This window comes from Megalops cyprinoides, chromosome 8, assembly GCF_013368585.1.
Source record: "Megalops cyprinoides isolate fMegCyp1 chromosome 8, fMegCyp1.pri, whole genome shotgun sequence".
NCBI lineage: Eukaryota > Metazoa > Chordata > Actinopteri > Elopiformes > Megalopidae > Megalops > Megalops cyprinoides.
This window is the reverse complement of record NC_050590.1, coordinates 10,910,294-10,933,991: the sequence shown is the minus strand read 5'-3', so window position 1 is coordinate 10,933,991 and position 23,698 is coordinate 10,910,294. Positions and strand designations below refer to the sequence as shown.

Genomic DNA, 23,698 nt, shown 5'->3' with positions numbered 1-23,698 from the left:
GTACAGGGGCTCTTGTCAAGATCAATTGCATAATGGATTCTGCCAAGTATCAGGACATTTTAGACAAAAATCTGGCTGCCTCTGCCAGGAAGTTGTGTCTTGGCCATAGATGGACCTTTCAGTAAGACAATAACCCCAAACAAAGGTCAAAAACAACACAGAAATGGTTCCATGAACACAAAATAAAAGTTCTACAGTGGCCATCACAGTCTATAGACTTAAACCCTATAGAAAATATACGGTCTGAATTGAAGAGGACAGTGCATAAAAGGAAACCTAAGCATGTCAATGATCTTGACAGGTTTTGCATGGAGGAATGATCAGAGATCTCTCAAAAAGTATGCTCTGACCTTATCAAATATTACAGGAAGAGACTCACTGCTGTTATCTCTGCCTGAGGGGGGTGCACCCAGGCCTGGCACTATAGGGGTGCATTGCAGCTCCCAGACGAACCTCAGTATACCCCCAGTTGTCTCCTTATATCCTGATGTCTACATAGTATTTATTACGTTTTTTAAGACATAACTTTTTGTGCACCACTGTGGATTGCAATTGCACCCATCTCTATTTTCTCCTGGCGCCGGGCCTGGCTGCGCATATACAAAAAACAGGGGTGCCAATAATTTTGACAGCTGTTTTTTTGTAAATAAATGATTAATTGGACAAATACATTATTTTGGTCAATTCCACTGAATTACTCATAAAGTTCACTATTTTACCCATGTTTTTTTTTCTGAATCTTTATCAAGGGTGCCAATAATTCTGGAGGTGACTATAGATGGACAGGCAGAGATGAGAGAGAGTAAAGGAGAGGAATGTATGAGAAAGATAGAGATGGCAACAAGGTATAAGTCTCTGGATTAAGCATGTTTGCAGTCTTTATGACAGGTGCGTCTTATGATGACACATCCTAGATTTGTCTCTGCACTGACAGAGGGTCAGAGCACAGGCGATTTGGTGTTCATGTCAGGTTTGGTGCCCAGGAGACCGAAAGGCTGCACAAGGACATTCTACAGTCAACAGTGATGCTGTTGACTGTAGAATGATGTAGAGATGAGAAAACAGAAGAAAAAACTGATTGCACACACCTTCCTGAAAGGTGTCAGCTTTGCTTAGCTTTCTGACATCTGCAGACACCCAGCATTTTCATGTCACTTTCATCTGCCTGACATAGTCTGCAAGCACTTGCTGAGTCTCAATGTACCTTTTGCTTTTAACACAATGCTTGGTCCTCACCCCCCCCCCCCCCCCCCCCCCCAATCATTTTGTCATTTGCGGAGACCCCTCACTGGCCAGCTGTTTAGTACGGGATCAAATTCTGAGTACTACCCACCATGCGGCTCACACGCTGCTGCGGGAGGAGGGGAACAGCTGTTCCGAAAACCGGATGAGCAGCTTAAATGATGCAACGTATACAGCAACCACCACACAACGTGTTCTCACCTCACATGTGCCCCCGCCCCACCCTGCCCCACCCTGCCCCACCCTGCCTCTGTCCATTATCTCCTCTAACCAGGTGATTTAATCAGTAAACAGAAAAGCCTGAATGAAATCCTTTCTGTCCTCTGGGATTTTGATGTGAGGCTGGAAAACAGCCGGAAAGAGAGAGAGGAAAGAAAGACCTGAGAAAGAAGGAAAACAAAACAGGGGAAACAAAAAATGCTGATGTGAAACACAAAGAAAATGAGCAGTACTATAATTCACTATGCCATCTCTCTCAACCTCTTACACATAACCAAATGATGTGGCGCTCACCTCAGATAGCATATTAAGGAGGAAAAAGCCCACATCAATGTCACTCAAAAGAAAGCAGTGTGTGACAGAATGTAATATTCAGTTAATCTGGTCTTTACAAATCTGCATGAGAAGGCAAAAAGCAATGTCTTAGCTGACGGGGCATGATTCATTGTGTCCATCTGGAATCTTAAATTGATTCTTAAATGTATGGGTCATATAACGCTTTCCTGTATTTCATTTCAGTCAACTGTCCTTTCTTGCTTCTGCCAAACCGCAGCATTCACAGGCAAGTGATATTAATAGTCTAGACAACTACAATGTGCATTAGGAATTTACCTGAATGACAAATGACAGCAGGAAAAGAAATATCCCTTGTGGTGAATGTAAGCACAACTGAAGACAAATGAGGAATTCCCTCAGGGGAGGAGTCAAAAAAATATTACCATGACTACATGGCTCTTAATCCAGTCATCTGCCTGGCTTCCTGACACACAGCACGTAATATAAGCATAAGTCATACGCACCAATTGTGGAAATCACTTCCTGTGAATTAAAAATGGCAACACAGCCCATTTTTTTCCCGTGTGTTCGGTTAAATCTCTCCTCAGCTGAAACAGTGAGAAGCACATGGCAACCACCTCTCTCCTCCTTTTACAGTATAACACAGCAGCACCTCTACCGATGGGAACAAGAAGGTGACATTTGACAGACACATCTGGCTAATGGTCTGAACACACCACAAGATGTGGGTTAATGTTAATGGCGTGAATGAAAGCTCTAGCAAACAAAAGAAGGAGGCTGCCACATTTAGGTGCTCATCAAAGTAACACTGTTTTCAAATGCAGTGATTCAGCATGCTATGTGCGAGGCAAGCAAGACCTTTACACAGGTATGGCCTGAGAGTCACTAAAAGCAGCAGGGTGGCTCTGGGTTGTTTACATGGTCAGAGATAAGACATGGCAGGGGACTGGTGTGTGTCCAGCTGAGATTGAGACACAGGGAGAGGGGCAGCATGGGGGGGTGGGGGTGGGGGGGGGGGGGGGGGGGGTAGTGTGGCTCAGCGCATTGTTCCTTATCTGCACGCTACTGTGGGTGATCAGATTCAGAATGCTCAGGACACAGACAGATGAGCATAAAAAGGCACTGACACTGAAACGAAGACCTGCACAACTGGAAGTTGTACATGAACTGCACTGACAATGATTACCAACCCCATATGTGAAATACACCTTTATTTATATTTATCTAATTTTAGTCATACTTATATGTCTAATAATGTATTTTATGTAATAATAATGTATTTATCATTTATTTATATTCATATATGTTTGTATGTATACATGTATGTGTGTATACACACACACTCTTTATATATTCCATTCAATGGAATATTTTTTTAATGTTTTTGTCAGTAGGGGTTTCACTCTTGCTCTCCTGTTGTCCTCTTGCCTACATGCTTCTACTTGATGTAGTGAATGTTAAGGCTTAAACAAGGTGCAGAGCATGGCTGATGTGTATGAGGCAATGTTTGAAAATGTTGTTTTCCTATTAAAAAAATATTGTATCAGTCATTATGATTTTATACCCAACAAGTATGGAGCCCATGATTATCACAATATGATGATGCAGTCACCCTCTCGCACTTGTCGGTTTTTCTGTCTCAGAAACAGGGAATCATAGCTGAGATGACTACTAGGAAAAAGAACGATGGCATAGAAGGCACATATATACTGAAAGGCTGTGTGGCCTCCTATGTTCGTGTGTCCTCATTCTTGGCTCCTGCCAAAGAGTACTTGCGCCATGTGGTACATTTCAATCACTCTGCTGCGTTTCCACACCCCCCCAACCCCCTGCACACTCCACCCCCCACCCCCTGCACACTCCACCAACCCACCCTTCTCCATCCGCCCTCCATTAAACAAATTGTGTGGTAATAATCTCTTCTGATGTGTGCTCCTAATATTCTTGGACAGGCATGGCAGCCTATTTTGATTACCCCACTTTTGAGCCTTTCTAGCACATTCTGTAATCCCTTTCTATACCTTTACAACATAAAAAACAGACCCATTTAATGCAGCAGGGGGAAAAAAAAACATCAGAGCAGAGTGAAAAAAAAGTCAGTTTCACCACATGGCTCTGTTCATAGATCAGCATAATACCACACTGTGGACAGTAACTGTGTCAGACTGACAGGGTCAGGAAGGAGGCCTGACAGGAGATCATGCTGTAGGTGGAAAGATGGGCAGATGTTTCTGGGGGGGGGGGGGGGGGGGGGGGGGGCTATCTTCATTTTCATTCAAACATCCAATACCGAGTCGGGGGTCCCAGAGCCAGCGTAACTAGAATCAAGTTATCAATTTCAACCAAAGAAAAACAAAAATTGTTATTCAATCCAACACACGTCTGAACTAAAACAGGGAGCTGGGCATGACTGCATCACCTTGCACTGAGGTAACACTACAGTACTACTGCCCCCTACCCGACTGGAAATCAGAGTACACATTTAATTTGGGGGGTCAACCACTGTTATGTAATGTAATCTTGTCTTAGGGTAAATAATTGCTCTGCTCAAAATTAACATAAGTGGCATGAATGTACCTCATGTTTCAGTTTATATCTTGAAAGGCACTGAAGTGAACTGATCCACAAGATATGATCTGATCGACATGACTGCTGACGAAGCCATTCGCAAGCAACTCAATCATACAATTTTGTGCTGAAGTCCAATGCAAATTAAATAATTTATCATCCAAATTATCAGTCAGCTTGCAGATAATTAACATTAGACAATAATACTGGCAAGCCAATATATCAGTTTTCTTTTTTACTCATGCCTTTTCACCCTGTAATGCTTCTGATAATCTTGGCATTGTTAAAGCATGAAGCGTGATATCATATTTGACTTCACCAAATTTCAACATATTTAAAGTAAAGCAACCAAATATAATATACAAAAAACACATTGCTCATCATAGAACTTATGATGTCCATATGAATGCCATCTCTGTATTGGAACCATTGCCTGGCTGCATTATCACTCCTAATTTAAATGGTTGCACATATTTACCTTTAGAGCTAAAAGTATTGAATATTCATATGAACTTATACATGAACCTATATCTACCCTTTTTAGCAACACATCTGTTGAGTTTGAGGTAGAAACACTAATTGATAACAACATAATGGCAGCTTGTTAACAAGCTTCCATCCATAAACACACAAAAATTTCACTTGAAACAAAGTTTGAGTATGCTGTGGAAATTCATAAACCAAACATAGGCCTGGCTCTGTTGTATGCTGAGGGACAAAATGCTTTATGGGAAAATATTATATATAAAAGTATTTCCTGAACATGACAATTGTTTAGAATAATCAGTTTCCCAAAGCCATATATAAACTGAAGTATAGCTAAATGCAGGGAAATAATCATTCTGAAAGCATCGGGCATCAATAGAGTCATCTGAGGAACATTACTTGAAGCCTGTGGCATATTCTGAATCAAAGCCTCCCAGGGAGAAACAACCTTTCAGAATTTTCACTTTACGGCTGTTATATTGTTTATTTTGGGTTTTAAATACAATAATCAGATTAGAAAAATATCACTTCATGTGTGAAAACAGAATTTTCCAGTGTCAATGCCAACGTATCTTATTTTTTGCATATAATGAGAAAACACTGATTTCAGTCTTAGAAATACTACAGAAATAAGCACTGAAATTTACATCCACTGAGACATTTTCAGGAGAAAAAATTTGTATATAGTTTGCTCAGTACCACACTTCTACCTTTTGCCTATTCAGCTCCTAATGAGTATTCTGTCATTTTAATCTCCCTTACTTTGCTTTCATGTACTCTACAGCAATCAGTGAGATGCTACAGGGGAGGATGAGGAAACTCTTAGAAGAAGTCTCGTTTGGTGTGCTTCTCCCAGCTGACTTAAGTCTCAGCAGGGGAAGATGGAAACAATTAGACAGGAAGGGGAAAAGCCGAGTGCAGAAATGTTATGTTGAAGAAAGAAACCATAGACTGAGGCAGGGGGATTGAGCTGGTTGATGGACAGAGCGGGGCGGCCCAACTTACCCTTTTAATTGTGTCTGCAGCGCTGGCTTTCAGAGGCAGACAGGGCTTAATGGACTTTTTTTTCCAAAAAGCTTTAATGTTAAACCCCTTTCATTTTTTCCCCCTTTGCTGATGCAGCGCTGTTAAATAAAGTGTCCTTCTGATGGTAAGTGTAAGATATTCAAACTGCATTACTTCAACATCACTGTGCCCACTGTAGCTGGCATCACCCCCCCCAATCTTTCTCTACTCTTTTCCATTTAGATTATATGAAAACCATCACCTCCGAGCTCCTCATGTGGTTTAAGTCAATCCTATTGGAAGATGCGTGTTCATAAATGCTCAGGAAAGGAGATCTCTAGCTTCAGATCTGGAAATGAACCTAAAGGTTGGATAACAATGCCAATTTTAATTCATCTTTCCCCTTCAGAGACATCCCCACTCCCAATTTAACATCTCACAATACTTATACATGCAACAATGATGCTGAGTTCTTGTAGTCAGCACACGGTGCCTGACTGTGGCATTTTTCCTCATTCTGTGATTAATAACTGACAACATTAAAAACCTATTCTTGACAGGCAATGTGATCCACTAGCCAGGGTAGTCATCTTTGGTTAGGCAAAGTGAAGGTATTAGCTGAAGGTTCAAATTCAGAGTGGCTGAACTGCTTCACTGAATGCAACCGTGGTAGAAGTGGAAATGTGAGATTTGTCATTTGGGTGGGAAAGAGGTATCTGCTATCTTGTCACCTCTTTTTGTTTTCAACTTCCAGGTGTTACTTGAAGGTCTAAGTTTAGTTTAAATTTCCACAGGTGGAATGATACCTCTGTCTACTTCACTGAAAAAATACTGTCATGACAAGTTTTACAATTGAATTGTTCCTGTTGGCACATTTGGATTCAATACTTAAATCGTAACAGTTATTTTACAGTTCAAATACCCACCCTATTCATAGTTTATTAGCTGAAATGATTAACAGTAAGTAGACATTTACTCAGCCTTAAACCTGCAAGTAATTTATTAACATTACAGATGTGGACAGGTTGTCTAAGCTCAGGATCTACAAATGGTTGACCAGTGCTCAGAGAGACTACCAGAGCAAGTGAGTCCATTTTGGACCTTATCTCACTTTGGGATAGACTGTAGAAAAGCATCACAAGGTCACTAAAGACTTCAAGCTTTACAGATCCCACAACCACCCCCCCCCCCCAATGATTCTTACCTTTCTTTTCCTTTTTGTCCTCAAACAAGGACATTCTTTCCATAGCTTGTAAAGCAAATAAAGGAAAAATGATTCACGCATATGAGACACATCTCAGACAAGGTTTACATTCCAAAGCAGTTCAGTTAATCTACTCAAACTATTTGGTGATATCTGCCTGTTGTATTGCTTTCTTAACATACAGTACACTCAAAAGCTGCTGTACCTATTACCAGTATGTTCCTGTATTCTCATCTCTCTCTCTGCGTCCTTGAAATCATGTTCAGAATAATGGGGGAGGGAGTCAATATGGATTACCTGAAACAAATGCATACAAGGCAGAAAATTTGATTTTGTAAATAGACTGGATAACAGAGTCAGGTAGTGCTTGCTTAGCCCTGTAAACTTGTACTATCTGGAATGTGTACATACTGTTCTCTACACTAAAAATGCTCCTTGATAGCTTTTGAAGGGATCAATGCATACATCCCTACTTTCTCCAACATTGTCTTAACTGTTTTTTATGTTTGATTTTTTCATTCCTTCTGGATGAGGGAGTTGTGTGGCAATGTGATTGTAAATGGTCTTATTCAAAACAGATGGACAGAACAATTAATAGATTGTTGGACTGAATGACAGATTGGCTAATTGACCAATTAATTGATTAACATCTGTGTTAGAAGGAGAGGTGTTAATTGTAGGTAATTGTAGCCTTCCAGTAAGATTGTGTTCCATCTAATTTCAGATTCAGCATGGTCTGTTGGCAGTGCAGCAGACTTTGGGTTTTTATGAATGCAAAAATAATAGCGCATAAAACACCATCTCATGTCTATTGAAAAGAGGGTGCTTGACTGAATTTCCTGATTCTCATACCACTCTAAATGTGACAATGGCAGACTGAAGAGTCCCTCCACTGCGCTGAAGTGGGAACAGGAGGAGCTGGTTGATTGCACCGGCCCTGATCCAGCCTCTGCCAAACGATACCGTTGCAAGCTCACAATTTGCACTGCTGGATATTAATGATCGGCAATGCCACTGCACAATGAATTCAAAATATGTACAGTGAAAGTGATGCAGTTTAAGATGATACTGATGATGATGTGGTATTCCCTGATCAATTTAAGAACCGTCACTCATTGCAGCAAGAGCAGCAAGGTGTTCCTAGATTGCATTATTATAGGTCTCCTTGTATTAATGTACATTAATGCAATTGCCAGTGGCTTCAATAAATGTAATTATATTTTCAATAATAACACTGAAGGATGTAATCTGGAGGATAATACATTAATAAATAATGTGACGAAGAAAACTAATTAATAACAATCCAGGATGGTGCTAAAAATATTCAATACTTTTAGCTCTAAAGGTAAATATGTGCAACCATTTAAATTAGGAGTGATAATGCAGCCAGGCAATGGTTCCAATACAGAGATGGCATTCATATGGACAAGAGAAAAAGAAAATGTGGTTAGAGAAACAACAATTTCCTTGGTTGTTTTTCCTGATGCTGCTGGCTCGAGCCTGCCATATTTCCCCCATGAATGACCTTTAACACCTGCTGCCAGACAAAGATTCTTCGTACTTGCTTAATACAAACATACAAACAAACGCACTCACACACACTCTCACAAGCCCAGGTACAGCGAGTGAGACAGACAGCTTGACAGTCACATGCACACACAAACACACATGCGCGCGCACACACACACACAAACATTCATGGCAATTCAGAAACCCTTACTGCACAGGCAGTGAAGTGTCACAGTGGAACACCTGGGGGTTCATTAGAGACCAACAGATCTAGTCAATTGATCTTCAGCAGACCAATAAACAAGTAAATAAATCAGTCTGTTCTCTACTGAGATCTCTCTCTCTCTCTGCTGTACTCTATTCACTCTACAAGCCTCCACTGCATTGCCGTAACTGAGACTCAGGTTCTGTCAGCTCTGGAGGGCGGCTGCACTAGCACTCTTATTTGTGAAACTGGATAATGACACGTTACTTGCTCGCAGTGTGACAGTCAATACGTGTAATGTCATTTTTGGGAAGTGTGAGATTTGCAACAAGTTGTTAAAAACCTCACAGCCAGTTCTGAGGCAGGAGAGGTGAAATGTAAGGACATCAGTCTGCATATGTTGCTACCCTTGATGACAATATTTTGATCAGTTTGCACAATGCCAAATTCTGACATTATTGGTTAAGCAAGGAGAGATAACTATTAACTAGGAATTCAAACCAAGCGTAAAGCTTGTTCTATTTTGAATAACACCTTTAATGTGTTGTGCTTTCCTAAATGAGACAATGAATGGAATGGATTCAACCTGAGTGTATCAAAACTTATTACAATAAAATGCCAATTTAGGCATTGACAGCACACAGGCCTCAGAGCATTCACCCAAAGACCAGCAGGCCTGAAAGGCAGTGATAACGCAACAGAGACAATGGGTACAATCCTATAACACCTGAAACTCAATCATTGCTATAAAGCATTTTCTTTGCCCTCGCAGATGTGTATAGTCAATGTCATTTTCAAGGGCAGGTTTTACTTAATAACAGCACAGTGTGGACTGCCTTTAAAATGCATCACTTACTCTTCATTATATTTCAGTGTCTGCTGATGGATTGTGTATAAGCAAGGACAAGACAAAGCACATTATGTACAGTGCAATATGAGGTTATATAGTTAGCTAAGGTTGTAGTCTAAGCTCTTTGTAACTGCTTTGTAACTGCTCCCCCCTGCCATTTGACCAATTATGTTCTGATCAAGTCAGTTCAACTCTGTGAGGCTTTCCCTACAATCCTAACAGATTATTTGCTTATTATTAAAATATTTTAAACAGTAACCCATTTACAATATCAATGTGATGTTTGTTAAATCAGGTGCTACTGTTAAAATGTCCCAGTGACTACAAAGACAGCAACTACCATGCAATAATAAGTGTGAACTTAAAGTCATTCTGTTTTATGGTACTGGCAAAGAGGTTGCATTGCTTTTTTCGGTGGCTAACTGCTTAATATAAAATTGGTTTTTCAGAACTCTGTTTTTGCCTTTTTAAACTTTTAAACGGGTTTCACCCCAATCCTACCATTGTATATTAGTTTTGTTTTGCCCGCAGTACTGCGTTTTGGCAAAGCCAGTTCACTAAAAACTGTGGCTAAATGTTGTAAAATTCGTGTGTTCGCTGTTTCCTCTGTTGTATAGATTATGCCACATAAATTGATCTTGTTTCACTTTACCAAACATTATTGCAGTATTGTAAATGAGACAACGTTTACAAGCAGAACTTATTAAGATATTTAAATTGACGCAACAGAACATGAATTTCCATTTAATGTTGGTAAAACAATGCATGCTATTTTTACATTAAATATTCCGTTAGTTTTTTTTCCCCCCCGAAGGATTTCTCTCTCCAAGTTAACTTTTCCATTCAAAATGACACACAGTTCCCTGTAAAAAGGAAAAAAAAAAAGGAAAATTATCCCTAACTGTATAGTCTGTTAAATGGCAAAGCTGCCAGTTGCAGAACATTTGTTAGAAATTGCTTGTCTTAAATTGCTTTAAATAAGAGCAGCACGCGGGCATCCTGTTGACAAACACGAACATAGCACCGCCAAGAGCTCAATGAGTGAGGAGTTACCTGAAATCGCTGTACGGATGAATAATCCAAAATCCTGCCGATTTAACACGTTCTTGCTCGCGCTCAACCGCCTTTTCACTTCCAAACATCCTTAAAGAAAACTTGTTAACCCCCGGTTGCAGCATTGCCCCAAACTGCCGGTGCATGAAGCCTGCCTGGTATAATCTCTCGTCGTCCGGCATAATTTGATCAATGTTATCCAACTTTATGAAACCTGATTGCTGGTCGGGTGAAGCCTGTTGGCCAGTGCCGCCTCCTTGCGCTCCGAAGTCCCCCGCACCACCAAAGGCTCCAGGAGGGCTCTCTTCGCCTGGGGTTACATCCCCTTCGGTGATGAGGCGCCTCTGCTCCGCCAAATCTGAGTCGTGAACGTTCCGACTTGTGATAGACGAGAGGCTGCCTCTGAACCTCCTGCAGTCCCCGTTGGAGCTGGTCTTTATGGGTCTCCCAATGTCTGTCTCCATGATCACCGAGTCCCCGCTTCTGGTCTCCCCAAAGCCTTTGCAGCTGCTTGTGGAGGACGGCGAAGGTAACGGTTTCATCCGGATACTCTTCCTCCGGGTGTCCTTGTCGGCGTCTTCTCCCTCTCCCATGATCGAGGCTTTCTGTCCAATGTGCTGTGGCAAGCTGTAAAGCCTTTTGCGCATTGAGGAATGTAACTTATCCATTGTGATGGATGTAAAATGTAGAAGAATCGATATGGAAAAAGTGAAAAAACCGAATTATTACTATTATTGCCAGGTAGTGCAATGCTCCCTTATCTATGACTGTGAGCGCTCTTTCAGGACCTAATCAAAAACCTCGCAAGGCTTACGCTGATGCACATGACATCGGTGGCTGTGGTGCATTTTCAGGCAGTGGATCATCTCGAATATTACCTGGCGAATAAAATATGCCTCCGCGCGCAGATTTGATAATATGCCCGGTTTCAGTCTCGCGCTCCTGTTGCAAGGCACTGGAAGGCTCAGAATTCCGAGAGCACAAAATCAAAGTGCACATGAAGTCACCCCGGCGTGCCAGGCAAAAGACGTGCCGGAGGATGGGGGCGGGGGTAAGGAGATGCTTAGTAACGAGGCATGCTCTCTACCCTCTAAGACTCGTGTGCGCTGTCAATAAACAATGAAATGTAATCACGCAACCTGCACGAGCACCGCAAGGACCGCATACATCACCAATCCATGCTCTCGACTAGCTTGCTGGTGTTCTGAATATGCATGATGTGGATCTATTGGGTTGCCATAGGAGCAAGCAGTGCAAATACGCACAGCCCACCGTCCTAAGACTCCAGTCTGGAGTTTTAAAGGGCTAATACCCATAGGGATATCGCTATCCTGTCATGTTGGTTATAACATTATTTTTTCTTCGTGACAACATTCATAAAATCGCAAAACAAGTCACATAATCATTTTGTTTGCAAGCCACAATAGAATGTGTTTTTAGCCTCGGTGAATGACCTTTTGCGCACAAACTAATGGTATGATATAAGGAATCATTTATCCTAGGGTTTCTCCGAGGGTCACGAAACGGTGCTTTCAGATATAACACTGTGCCTAAGTTAGATGCGTACTATAGTAATGCTCATTTAATAGTCAGCTATGCTGCAAATATCCACAAATGTACTTTTAAACTGTTGCGTCCCATTTCAAGAGGGAGATGACATGGAATTCAGTAAGAGACCATTTGTAGGCAGATTATTCTGACACGTTACTTGACAAAACGAGACTTACCACAAATCAAGTATAAACATACAACACATACAGTGCTATAACAAGGAGACAGAAGGGAAGGGAAAAAAAAACATGACCAATAAAAAAGTCATCAACTGGAGTATTAGCATACAGATAGTAGAGGCTGGTTCACTACCAATGAATGTTAGGCAGACACTGATTACTTTAAATAGGAATTTACTTATTTCGCTCGTATCCTGTTAATTTTCCATTCTTTATGTTTTCCCCCTCAACGTTGTTCTTTCATCTATGATTTTATTTCAGTTGAAGCCCCTGCTATCTAAACGGGAAAAGATTTTTTGCTGAATTGAACTCTCTGAGTAAAAATGTGAAAGATCATTTAATTGTCCAGACGATAAATTGTTTATGTCTTTAATAATCTTGCAAATGTCTCTGTTGCTTACAAATGGCTGTTGCTAAAACTAAGAAATTGATTGCTACGACCGTGTTTTATTAAATCCACTGTAATAAGCCTCATGTAGCTGATTCTTGCTATTATATACAAAAGCCAGTTGATGTAGTAGTCACACGATTAAATGATGGGCTGTCATAAGGAGTTATTTTGTTAAATGTGGTTCGAACGATCGACTCGGGTAACTTCTGAACAACAAAAACATTGATAAAAATGCCATAACTGTTGGTACAAGAAAGCCAATAGACAATGTGAAACCTATAAACTGTCGGAAATTAGTCCATACAAACCCCTCACAAAGTGAACGTAAAACACCTGAAAATCAAGAATTGCATTATTTTCATATTTATGAATGTATTATACTTATTATGCAAATGTTGAATGAATAAATGGTTTAACATTTTAGATATGTATACCTACGTTGACTAATACGGAGTATTTCAGTTTTGTCAGGGAGATTTTTATTATACGATTCCTTAATAACTGAAACAAACAAACGGAAAGGGGACATTCCTTGCATTTGAAACACACATTGACAGAAGTCTTCCAACGAACAAAAGATGAATAAATCTTTGACGTGCCTTTTTGACGTTTCTTTTCCCATTTAATATCAGGTTTTACATTTACCTCCTCTTATTTGAAGAGGATAAACAAGTGAACAGAAAATATTGTGCTTAACATAATCCAAAGCACTCCTCAATTGTCTGTTCCAGTTGCATTCTGACAGTCCAAACCAGCTCCTCAATGATTCAGTTTGTGGTGCATTCCAGTGCATGCAATCTTTCATGCAAATACTGTACATAGTCAATTCATTATAGAAAATGTATGTCCCATACTTAGATTTTTATAAACCCTATAAGCAGTAAATGATAATATAATCAATGATGTGCTTTAAGAATTTACAGGCTTGTGAATAATGTATAGGGTTCACAGTGCCAATATTGAAGACTATGTTCATTGTATATAAATTCAGATTTCATGGATGACCTCCAATATTTTCCCTGCATTTAGTCATTGAAAACACAGTGAAACCAGGATCCCTGAACATAAAGAGGCCATTTAAATGCCCAGCTCTGTTGCTGTCTCCTTGCTCCAGGAGATATGATGAGGAGTGGTAATCCCCTCCTTCATTCTTCCCTGTGCCTTTTTCAAGGTTCACGGCTTGCACGTTCTTTGCACAGATGAGCTGCTCATGTGTCACAGGAATACCAGAACTGCACCAGTCACTGAAGCTGTGTGTCATATTGGATGGTGACAGCCACTGTGCCGAGCTGTTGTCATCCAGGTCTAAATAGTTATTCAGTTCAATGAATAAAGTCCTGTGAGAAGAGGGGGGCAGCGGTCAGTGATGGATTGGCATGCTTAATCTTAGTGCTTATGTAGATCTTTCAAAGCAAAAAGCTTAAGTGGGGACAATACTTGCCCTGCACTGGGGTTTCTCTTTCACTGAAATAAGTACAGTAGCATGTTATATCCTGAGAGGAAGGGTTACAGAGCTTGCCCCTAAAGCATTGTAGGGTGAGTTTAGTGTGGTCCAAGAGAACTTCAGTACAGGGAAGAAAGGAAGCAGGATTAGTGTTTTTTTATTATTAATTTACACGACACTCCAGACTGGTTCTGCAAAATGTATAAAAGTTGTCATGCAATTCCTGATATGATCATTTAAGTCTCATATTGACAATCACATCCTCACAGAGCATGTGTGGAAGAACAAAATGACAATCTCCTTTAAATCTTGAAATTCACTGGTGAAATGCGATGTTTATGCAATTGAAACATGTGTCAGTGATAGAAACCCATACTTCTTTGTGAGAGAAAGAGAGAAAAGAAAACTAACTAAATATTATTACTACGTGTAGGTGATTGTGTTAGTGAATGGGCTTTGCCACGAAATACATAATGTTATCATAAAATATAATATGAGTGTATTATAATAATATCCTGGTAGATTTTCCCAGCTGCATCCAAAAGAGTAAGGCAACTGCTTGCTCTGCTTTGACAAGGGAGGGAGGGGGTGGGTAGAACAAGGTGATAGCAAAGCGCAATGCACCAAACAATTTCACAAGCACGCCAACTACAGGAGTTGCATCCAAGGTCAATAAATTCTACAAATCAGTGCAGAGCATGGATCAGTTTCAGGTGTTTATGCATAAGGGTTGCTGTCTGGATAGGTTGGGGTAAACCTATTTGTTATTGGATTAGAAAGCAAGTACATGAAGCAGAGCATTAGTTAGCAGGAGCAAGTTTTATGTATATATAAAACACACACACACACACACACACACCCTATATATATATATATATATATATATATATATATACATATATATATATATATATATATATATATATACATTTTTTTTTTCAATATATTGGGTGTACAGACTATTATAGTGGCATTTATCACTTATCCAGTGTGTGAAAAGCAGTGTGTGAAAGCAATGTAAGAAATATATCCCAGTGTAACTTGCTCTGTTTTAATATTGAGTATATTTTATCTGTAGCTCTGTTTCTGAGAGCATGGGATCAAAATACTTGAGTTTCTGAGAGTGCAGAGCCCCCCACTGCCTTGTAAATGTCATAACAGCTGAAAACAGGGAGAGCACATCACTGGCTCAGATCAAAATGTGACATTGGTCATGTTTTGATTGCTATTAGTCCTGTTGTGTAACTAAAAGAATTCTAAATAATGCTCCCGCTCAAATATATTAGCAAGTCAATTTGATATATTAAAATAATATTAATTGAATTTGTTTATGAACACTGCTTGAGAAAACCTTGATTGTTGTATTTCGTACTTACTTTCACACTAGGATTCAGACTGTGGGTTCATGTGACACCCATCTTCCTACAGAGCTGGAGCAGGGCAGGACAGTGACCCCCCCAAGCACGTGTTCCAGTCAAGGTGATAAATGTGCCTGGCACTGACTGCGGTCGTCTGAGTGCATCTGTGTGTGTGTGTGTGTGTGTGTGTGTGTGAGAGAGAGAGAGAGAGAGAGAAAGAGAGAGAGAGAGAGAGAGAGAGAGAGAGAGAGAGAGAGAGAGAGTTTATTCCAGGAATAGTCATCCATGCCTGATGCAATAAGCTTCCTGGAGGTGGAGCAGAAATCTGACAGTATGGCAAAGATTCTCTTGAGTGGCACCTCAAGGTGGGAGGAGGATTTTTAAGGTCAGATTACTTTAGGACTGTGCCATTTCCTGAAACAACCACATCACATTGTGGTTATCACTTGCAGGTTTAATTACAAATCTGTTCACTAAACAGAAAAAATGCATTTAGGAGTGATGTACGAAAACAGGCTCTGCAACAATATTATCCTTTAATCTAAACCAAACATTCTAACATTTCTTATGTTTCATAATTTTTATATTTTAAAAAATTCTATCACTTCCAAGACCTCACACTGATAGCCCACATACCTAATGTAGATTAGAATCAAATTAAAGAAAGCTCTTAGGGATAGAAAAAAATAATTAAACTCAATTTCACTTTCTGCTCATGTCTGCATTAAAGGTTAAACTCAGAGCAGGAATAAGAAATCCCCTTTTTTTAAACTCACTTTGCCTGTGTCATCACTTTCGTACACCTTCCAGGCTGGAAATTACATTGTTATCTGATTCACAGGTGTGTGAGTGAACACAGAGAGTTCATCCTGGGCCGGACTTCTCTTCTCTGATTGAATGAGCCAACTCTTGGCGAATGCATCTCACCAGTAATTATACTGTATCTCACCATCCTAATTGATACCAAGGGCCTGAACTCATTATGTGATTCAAAGGTAGATGTGCTTCAGGCGATGTACTCTGATTTTTTTTCCCTACCTGCTGTTCTTATGTGGTGTCCATCCATACTCTGTTGGAAACCAAAAGCACTGATCTGACCCAGGCCATTCTCAAATATCAATATGCATTGCCCCCTAACATTTTGGAGCCATATATTTTAATTCATAAAAAATAAGTTAATCTAATCATGAATCTGATCAAAGATACGAAATGTTAATGTTTGATCAGGACAGGGTGATGATGTAGTGCTGCTTTGGTTTCCATTTTATGCTGGTGCTGGCAAAGCATGGGGCGCCAAATGTTACAGACCTTTTTTCGTGGACAGAATGCCTTCTGTGCTACGAAACGCATACATTCATTACGAAACCATGTAACACTGTAACGCGTGAAACCACGAAAAACACAAACGCGTTAGCATTGTGTCCACGAAATACTGATGTATACGAAAGTTCAAGCAGCCTTTGCTTTCGTGGACGGAATGCCTTCTGTAACTGCGGAGTCACGGAATATATTGTGCTAAATCCCCTTCGTGCACATCATACTTTCAGTAATATAGCAAAACAGTTAAGTGAACAAAATGAATATTCGATGGCACGGAATGATGATCGTACAGCGCATTCTGCATTTCGTGCCACAACAGCATAAATGCTGGCCTAGGACATCTGTTATGTGGACAGAATTACTTTTGCCTACAAAATGATTTCTTTTTTCCACATAGTGCGAAGTGCATTCCGCCTTTTGTCCACAAAATGAAAAGCACAACGGTCAATTCAGTGCACGAAAGGAATAATCCGTTTGTTTTCTGTGCACGAAAGTATGTGCTCTCTACAATATTTCGTGGACACAATGCTAACGCGTTTGTGCTTTTCGTGGACAAAAGGCGTTACGGTGTTATATGATTTCATAATGAATTTATGCGTTTCGTAGCACAGAAGGCATTCTATCCACGAAAAAAGGTCTGGTACACTTGGCGCCCCATAGCAAAGGAGACGTACGACGGCCACAGCAACAATCAGCAGTGACCTCCGGCTGTTCAACACATCCATTGTGCAGCTGTTTGCTGAGAACATGAACCTGGGCATCAACGTCATGATCTCCATATGCTGAGGGCCAATAGGAGGGACATGATCACAAACCAAAGGACAGCATATTAGGTCATTTCCCATTATACAGAAAACGTACGACCAGGGAGTGTGTATTTGTTGGACATAACAAGCAATTCTCAGTCATATGGGAGCTATATAGGAGCCATACTGGAGCCATCTGCGAGCCATCTGAGAGCTCTCTGGGAGCAGTCCGGGAGTGGTCTGTGAGTGAAGTGTGCTTGGTATATTCATCAAGCCCATTCCCTGGGTTTCACCTTACAGAAATTGATTTCCAACTGGAGTTACACATGTAGCTAAGGATTATAGTAAAGATAACTACCAGTTATCACTGCAGGCTGTACTAAAGTGGACTAAACTACCTGGTTTAAACTAAAGTGGGTGTGTGACACTTAACCTAGAGAAGGTCTAATTCAGGTGTGTGATGAGGCTTTTACTGTGTGTTTTACTTGCATGCAAGAACATTGCCTTTTCTGACATACAGAACACAGACTTTGAAATAGAGCTGTTTTTGATTCCTATTAACCACTCAAAAGATTTTTTTTTGGAATTAAGTGTATATCACTGTGATGGAGAACTTTCAAAACTGTTCATTGTTAATTACTGCAGAGAGGCTGGCCAACACTTCACCCATGAATGAGCCAAAAGAACAAAACTTTAAAAGAAACTATAATTTATTTGTAAAACCAAACAAAGACAAAGAAACCAGCCTATACCAAAAGCAGGGACAAAATCAGCCTTCTCTCCTGCTCTCCAGCCACACCTGTATTTAATCACCCTTCACTTACTCGGGTATGACTAGCCAATACGCTGGTTCCCCAACACAATTAACAAATTGACAACAATTAACAATTAGTCTCTAGGGGGAGGTGGTTACGGCCCTACTTCGCAATTACATTAGTAAATGCTCCTATCCAGATTGATTTACTTGGGTTACAATTTTACCAATTTATACAGCTGGGTATTTACTGAGGCAATTGTGGGTTAAGTACCTTGCCCAAGAGTACAAGAGCAGTGCTCCAGCAGGGAAGTGAACCAGCATCCTTTTGCTGTCAAGCCCTGCTCTTTACCACTATGCTCATTTCATGTCAAGTACATCTAACCAGTTAATTGTTTAATTGTTACTTGTCAATTTGTAACTGTTTGTCTGTGTAAGCCAGCCTTTGGTTAACAAGCTTCACCTACCTCATCAGGCTTGTTAAATACAGGTGTGAGACTGCAGCGCTTGAGGACTGAGTTGGTGTTTATCTCCCCCTCACGGTACTGTGAAAGCCCGCTGCCAGTTTGGTAAGTTTTACTCTTTCTTTTGGGCTTTTGTGAGACGTGTCTGCCAGCTTCTCCATGATTACAATCAGTATTCATTGTCAGCAGAATCATTGCTTTAATGCAGTGGTTCAGGTTTGTTTTCAGGTAGTGGATCACTTAACTGGTGGAAGAGTTTTAGTTTGTATGTTGCTCAGATCATTATAATATCAGCTGAAAAGTTTGACTATATATTCTATTGACGTGAATGCCTTTCGTGAGTCCTTTTATCATGGCAACAACACCTCCCACCTCCCTTCTCTAATTCCTGTGTTTGTTCTCAGGTGCTCTTGAAGGATACCAGCCTGTGTCAGATTTATGGCTTTATGTATCTGTGTATTAATTTGCTCACCCTCTCTCTTGTCTCTGCTCATGGTTGCCTTAGTACAGCTATGAGTCGCCAGACTGCTGTAGTGCTGCCCTCCAGGTGCACCCCCTCCCAGCAAGTCCCATTGCTGTCCATCACCACGATCTCCGACCGCTATCTGGTTAGTCTGTTCGAGTGCCCTGTGTGCTTCGACTATGCTCTGCCCCCCATACTGCAGTGCCAGAGCGGCCACATGCTCTGCAGCAACTGCTGGCCCAAACTCACCTTCTGCCCCACCTGCCGAGGCCACCTGGGCTACATACGCAACCTTGCGATGGAGAGGGTGGCCAACTTGCTGCTGTTCCCCTGCAAGTATGCCTGGTCGGGCTGCAAGGACACGTTGTCGCACATGGAAAAGGCTGAGCACGAGGAGCTGTGCGAGTTCCGGCCGTACTCCTGCCCCTGCCCTGGGCCCTCCTGCAAGTGGCAGGGCTTTCTAGACGCTGTCATACCCCACCTTATGCAGCAGCACTATGTCAGTAGAGTAGTGCAGAGCCAGAAGGTCACCCTCCACGCCGAAAACATCAACCGACCAGACGGTGTGACCTGGCTGATCATGCAATCCTGCTACGGCTTCCACTTCATTGCGGTGCTGTTGAAGGGGGAGTTGTATGAGAGCCAACCTGAGTTCTTTGCCATTGTGCAGCTCATTGGCACGGCCAAGCAGGCCGAGAAATTCGCCTACTGCATTGAGCTCAACAGCCACAGCCACCGGCTCACCTGGGAGTCCCCGACCAGCTCCATCTACGAAGACGTCGTCAATTTGGCAGACGACACAAACTGCCTGATGTTCGACATGTGCACCGCACAAATGTTTGCCAAGAATGGGAACCTGGATGTCAACATCACCATCTACATGTGTTGAGGGCTGATGGGAAGGACATGATCATAAATCAAGCATGGCATGTTGGGTTGCCCCCCCCAGTTGTGCAGAAACTCACTCCCTGGCTGTCTGGGAGCAGTCTGGGGGCAGTCTGAGTAATGTGCACTTGGTAAGGATGATGGTAACAAGTATCCGTTATCTTACAAAAGAACACCTAACAGTACGTCCTATATTCAAGAATAGGCACTCTGTAGTATGCACATTTGGGGTGGGGGTTGGTCATTTTGGTGATGCTGCAGGGGTTAGAGAGAATGGAAAAACTGTTGGGGGGGGGGGGGGGGGGGTGGGGGAGAGATTCAAAGTGCAGCGGGAACTTTTGTGAGGTTTGTCTTTTGCACGTTTCTTGTGATAAGTAGGGTAGTCCTGCTGGCTGAGAGCAGTCTGAATGATTGTTGCTTAAACCACTCTACACCTTACTCAGAATGGGGCCACTTCAATATAATCGATATTACTATTTTTCTAATTAACTTTGTAATGCATAAAAAAAAAACTAAGGGAAAAACTGTAAAGTTTTGGCTGTAGACTATTGTAATCTTCGGATGTTCTGTGTTTCTCTCTTTCTGCATCTGTTGTCACTGTTCTGATGCTTGTGTATGTGGTCATTAGGCCTATATGCTGCTGACTCTGGTCTGTCTGTGTATGACTAGATTTTATTGTCATTTAAATAAAGCTATATTTTTGTTATACTTGTTTACCTTTTTTATTGTTACTTTACATGTCATTTATCAGGCCTAGAGGGGCTGGGAGGTGCTGCAGAAAATGCAGAATAATTAATTAGCATCCAGGGCTAATTGTAATAAATGCAGGCTCAAAAGATTGGTGTGACCCGGGCATGGGAGAGACTCTCACAAAGGCTGCAGATATGAGTTTGAGATAAGTAGATTGGATTAGTCTGTGCATTGACGTATCTTTAATTCATATAAATCTATACAAATATAGTCAATACTTTTCTGAAAGGAGGTAAGGCTATAAGAGTGTGGGAGCTGGTATTGGATGTGAATACTGTAATGATTTAAACAAAGACTGCAGTCTTAAACCTTCCCTCCTGCAAGTGGAAGGACTCTCTGGATGCTGTGATACCCTACCTGATGCAAGTCTGTCACCACTCTGCAGTGCACGGAGATCTTCCTGGCCAAATTTTCATAGTTTTTCCATTGTTCACCATGGCGTGTGTTTGGCTGTATGGTAGCCATGGTGGTGTTCCTCTTGGACAGCAGTGTGAGTGGTAATGAAATGCCATGGATTAGGTGGAAATGAGACATGGCTTGAATTGAGTGCCTTGCAAATTGCTAGCAGTGTGTTCCTCACGTAATTTAACCTGCTTCTTTTACTATGCATATACGAAACACAGTGCTTAATTTGGTTGTCTAGATTGCAGCCAAACTTTCAAAACGCTGTATATGCATACACACACACACACATTTCCATGGTAACACGAACAACGCTTTGACCTTGTTATTCTTATTTTTGGCCTATTCTTTTTGAAGCTCTTGTCAGTAATTCTTCAATCCAGCCACCAAAGGGGTTTCTCCTAACCCTTACTTTTGCACTACAAGGTAGGCAGTCAGTGGAAAAAAAAGTATTAATCATCTTGCAATGCAAAACATTTCAGTTACACTGCCAGCAATCCCAACAGTGATGGCCCACCACCCACTGCCAATGAAACGCTTTGCCAAAAGAGTGCATTCACATCAACAAATCAACTTCTACATATGATTTCCCCTGTAACAATTCATTTAAGTTGCCCTTGGTTTTTCTTGACATGAACATAGTTTAAATGCATTAATGCAAACATACTAAAGTATTATTGGGCTCCTGTATGTTGAATTCTGTTTGTTGTTTTACTTTTACTTATTCAGTCCCCCACTAGATGGAGCCACTTACATTGTCATTAGCACTGGCTTTTCCATTGTGTTGCATCTTGTAATATTTGTGATGAAAGAATGGGTTGAAGTTAACTGTATACAAAGAAGGGATTTAAATTTACACAAAATCCTGAAAGAACTGGAGAAATCCACACCACTTTACATGGCTCAGTAAAGAAAAAATATTTCCAAGATACATTTCCTCATCAATGAACAAATTTGGGTTGCAATATACTGTATAATTCACATGCTTAGTACTGTAGTACAGTTTAAATAAATTATTTCTCGACTCCATTGCATTTATTACTTTATTTCATAAAGTATTTAAATTGATGTCTGAACAGACATTGTATATTCTATTTATAAATCAGATATATAAATACAGACTATTTGAGACATAAGTGGTACTTCCACAACTTTCTTAATAAAATAAAGAGGAGCTAGCCTTTGAAAAATGGCTTAGAGTATTTGGCCAGCTAAACTGAACAATGCTCAAATATTTTAACTTCACTGTCCCAGAATTATCAGGGATCAGGTAAAACGGGTTTTAAACTTGTGGCAAATGAGTGTAGTATCTACTACACTACTACTACTACCTCAACAAAAATGAGGCTTCCTTAATGTTTATAAGATCATTAATGTTCTAAATTGATTCACTCCCATGACATCTAATGAAGTGCTTTGTGTTATATTGCATAGAAAACATTGACAGTATTGAAACCATTCATTGCATTTGATTGGGTGCCTCAGATATTAACTACTTCTGGGCACCATTTAAGGTCCATTTCGTTTATATTCCATTACATTACACTGCTTAGCAGATGCATTATCCAGAGAAACTTACACAGCTTACCATTTTTACATGTTATTTATTCAGCTATTCATTTACATAGCTGGACATTTTATGAGGCAATCTTGGTGAAGCACCTTGCTCGTGGATACAACAGCAGTAGCCCACCTGTGAATCAAACCAAGCCACATTTAGATTATGCATCCTGCTATTTATCAGTACACCATACTTCCCCACTTGGCCCCTTCTTCCAGATTGAGGAAGAATCCTGTTTTGCTTCATGTACTGAAAATACCCCAAAAGGAATTTTTAAACGTCTTGTCTTCTCTCTTTGTCTACCTGTGTCTACCATACATTGAGCACAGTACTGTAAATGACCTACAGGAGGTGTCATATGTGACATGTTTGGGGCAGTCATAGACAAGTGTATGTGGTGTACTTTCACAAGCCAGAATGACAGACTGCACAGGTGTTGTGTTGTGTGTGTTTGACTGGGGGTTTGATGGTATGTGTGTGTTCTGATTTAACTCACAACTGCACAAGCAAAATGAGCCTTAATTTACACTTGCACACAATGGAAACATTCAATTCATTCATCAGTGGCACATTCAATCTGGAAAAGATCATCAAAAACACGTGTTTTACCTTTGGAATCATTTATTCTCAAAAATGACTGGTTTCACATGTTTTATAGAGGCTTCTCACCCTTTACCCCATTCTGTCAACTCCAATGTACATCCATTTGCACTGCACCAGACATTAATACACTGTTTAAAGAGCAGACTCAGGCTACCATAGTGCCTTGCATTGAATCCGCTTCTTAAAAGT

At 40.7% G+C, this 23,698-nt stretch overlaps 2 protein-coding genes across 2 annotated transcripts in view; one reads left to right on the top strand and one right to left on the bottom strand.

Annotated features, from left to right (window-relative positions):
• The window catches only part of LOC118781977 (potassium/sodium hyperpolarization-activated cyclic nucleotide-gated channel 3-like), a 55,394-nt gene extending 44,088 nt beyond the window's left edge, over window positions 1-11,306 (bottom strand). The window contains exon 1 of the mRNA XM_036535158.1: window positions 10,639-11,306. Within this exon, the coding sequence (XP_036391051.1) occupies window positions 10,639-11,306 (668 nt within the window). The remainder of the gene's footprint in view (window positions 1-10,638) is intronic.
• Window positions 11,307-19,351: 8,045 nt separating this feature from the next.
• LOC118782456 (E3 ubiquitin-protein ligase SIAH1A-like) lies at window positions 19,352-20,197 on the top strand. The gene has a single exon (XM_036535824.1). It carries the CDS (start codon window positions 19,358-19,360, stop codon window positions 20,195-20,197), a length of 840 nt encoding a protein of 279 aa, XP_036391717.1. The 5' UTR covers window positions 19,352-19,357.
• The last annotated feature ends 3,501 nt before the right edge of the window (window positions 20,198-23,698 follow it).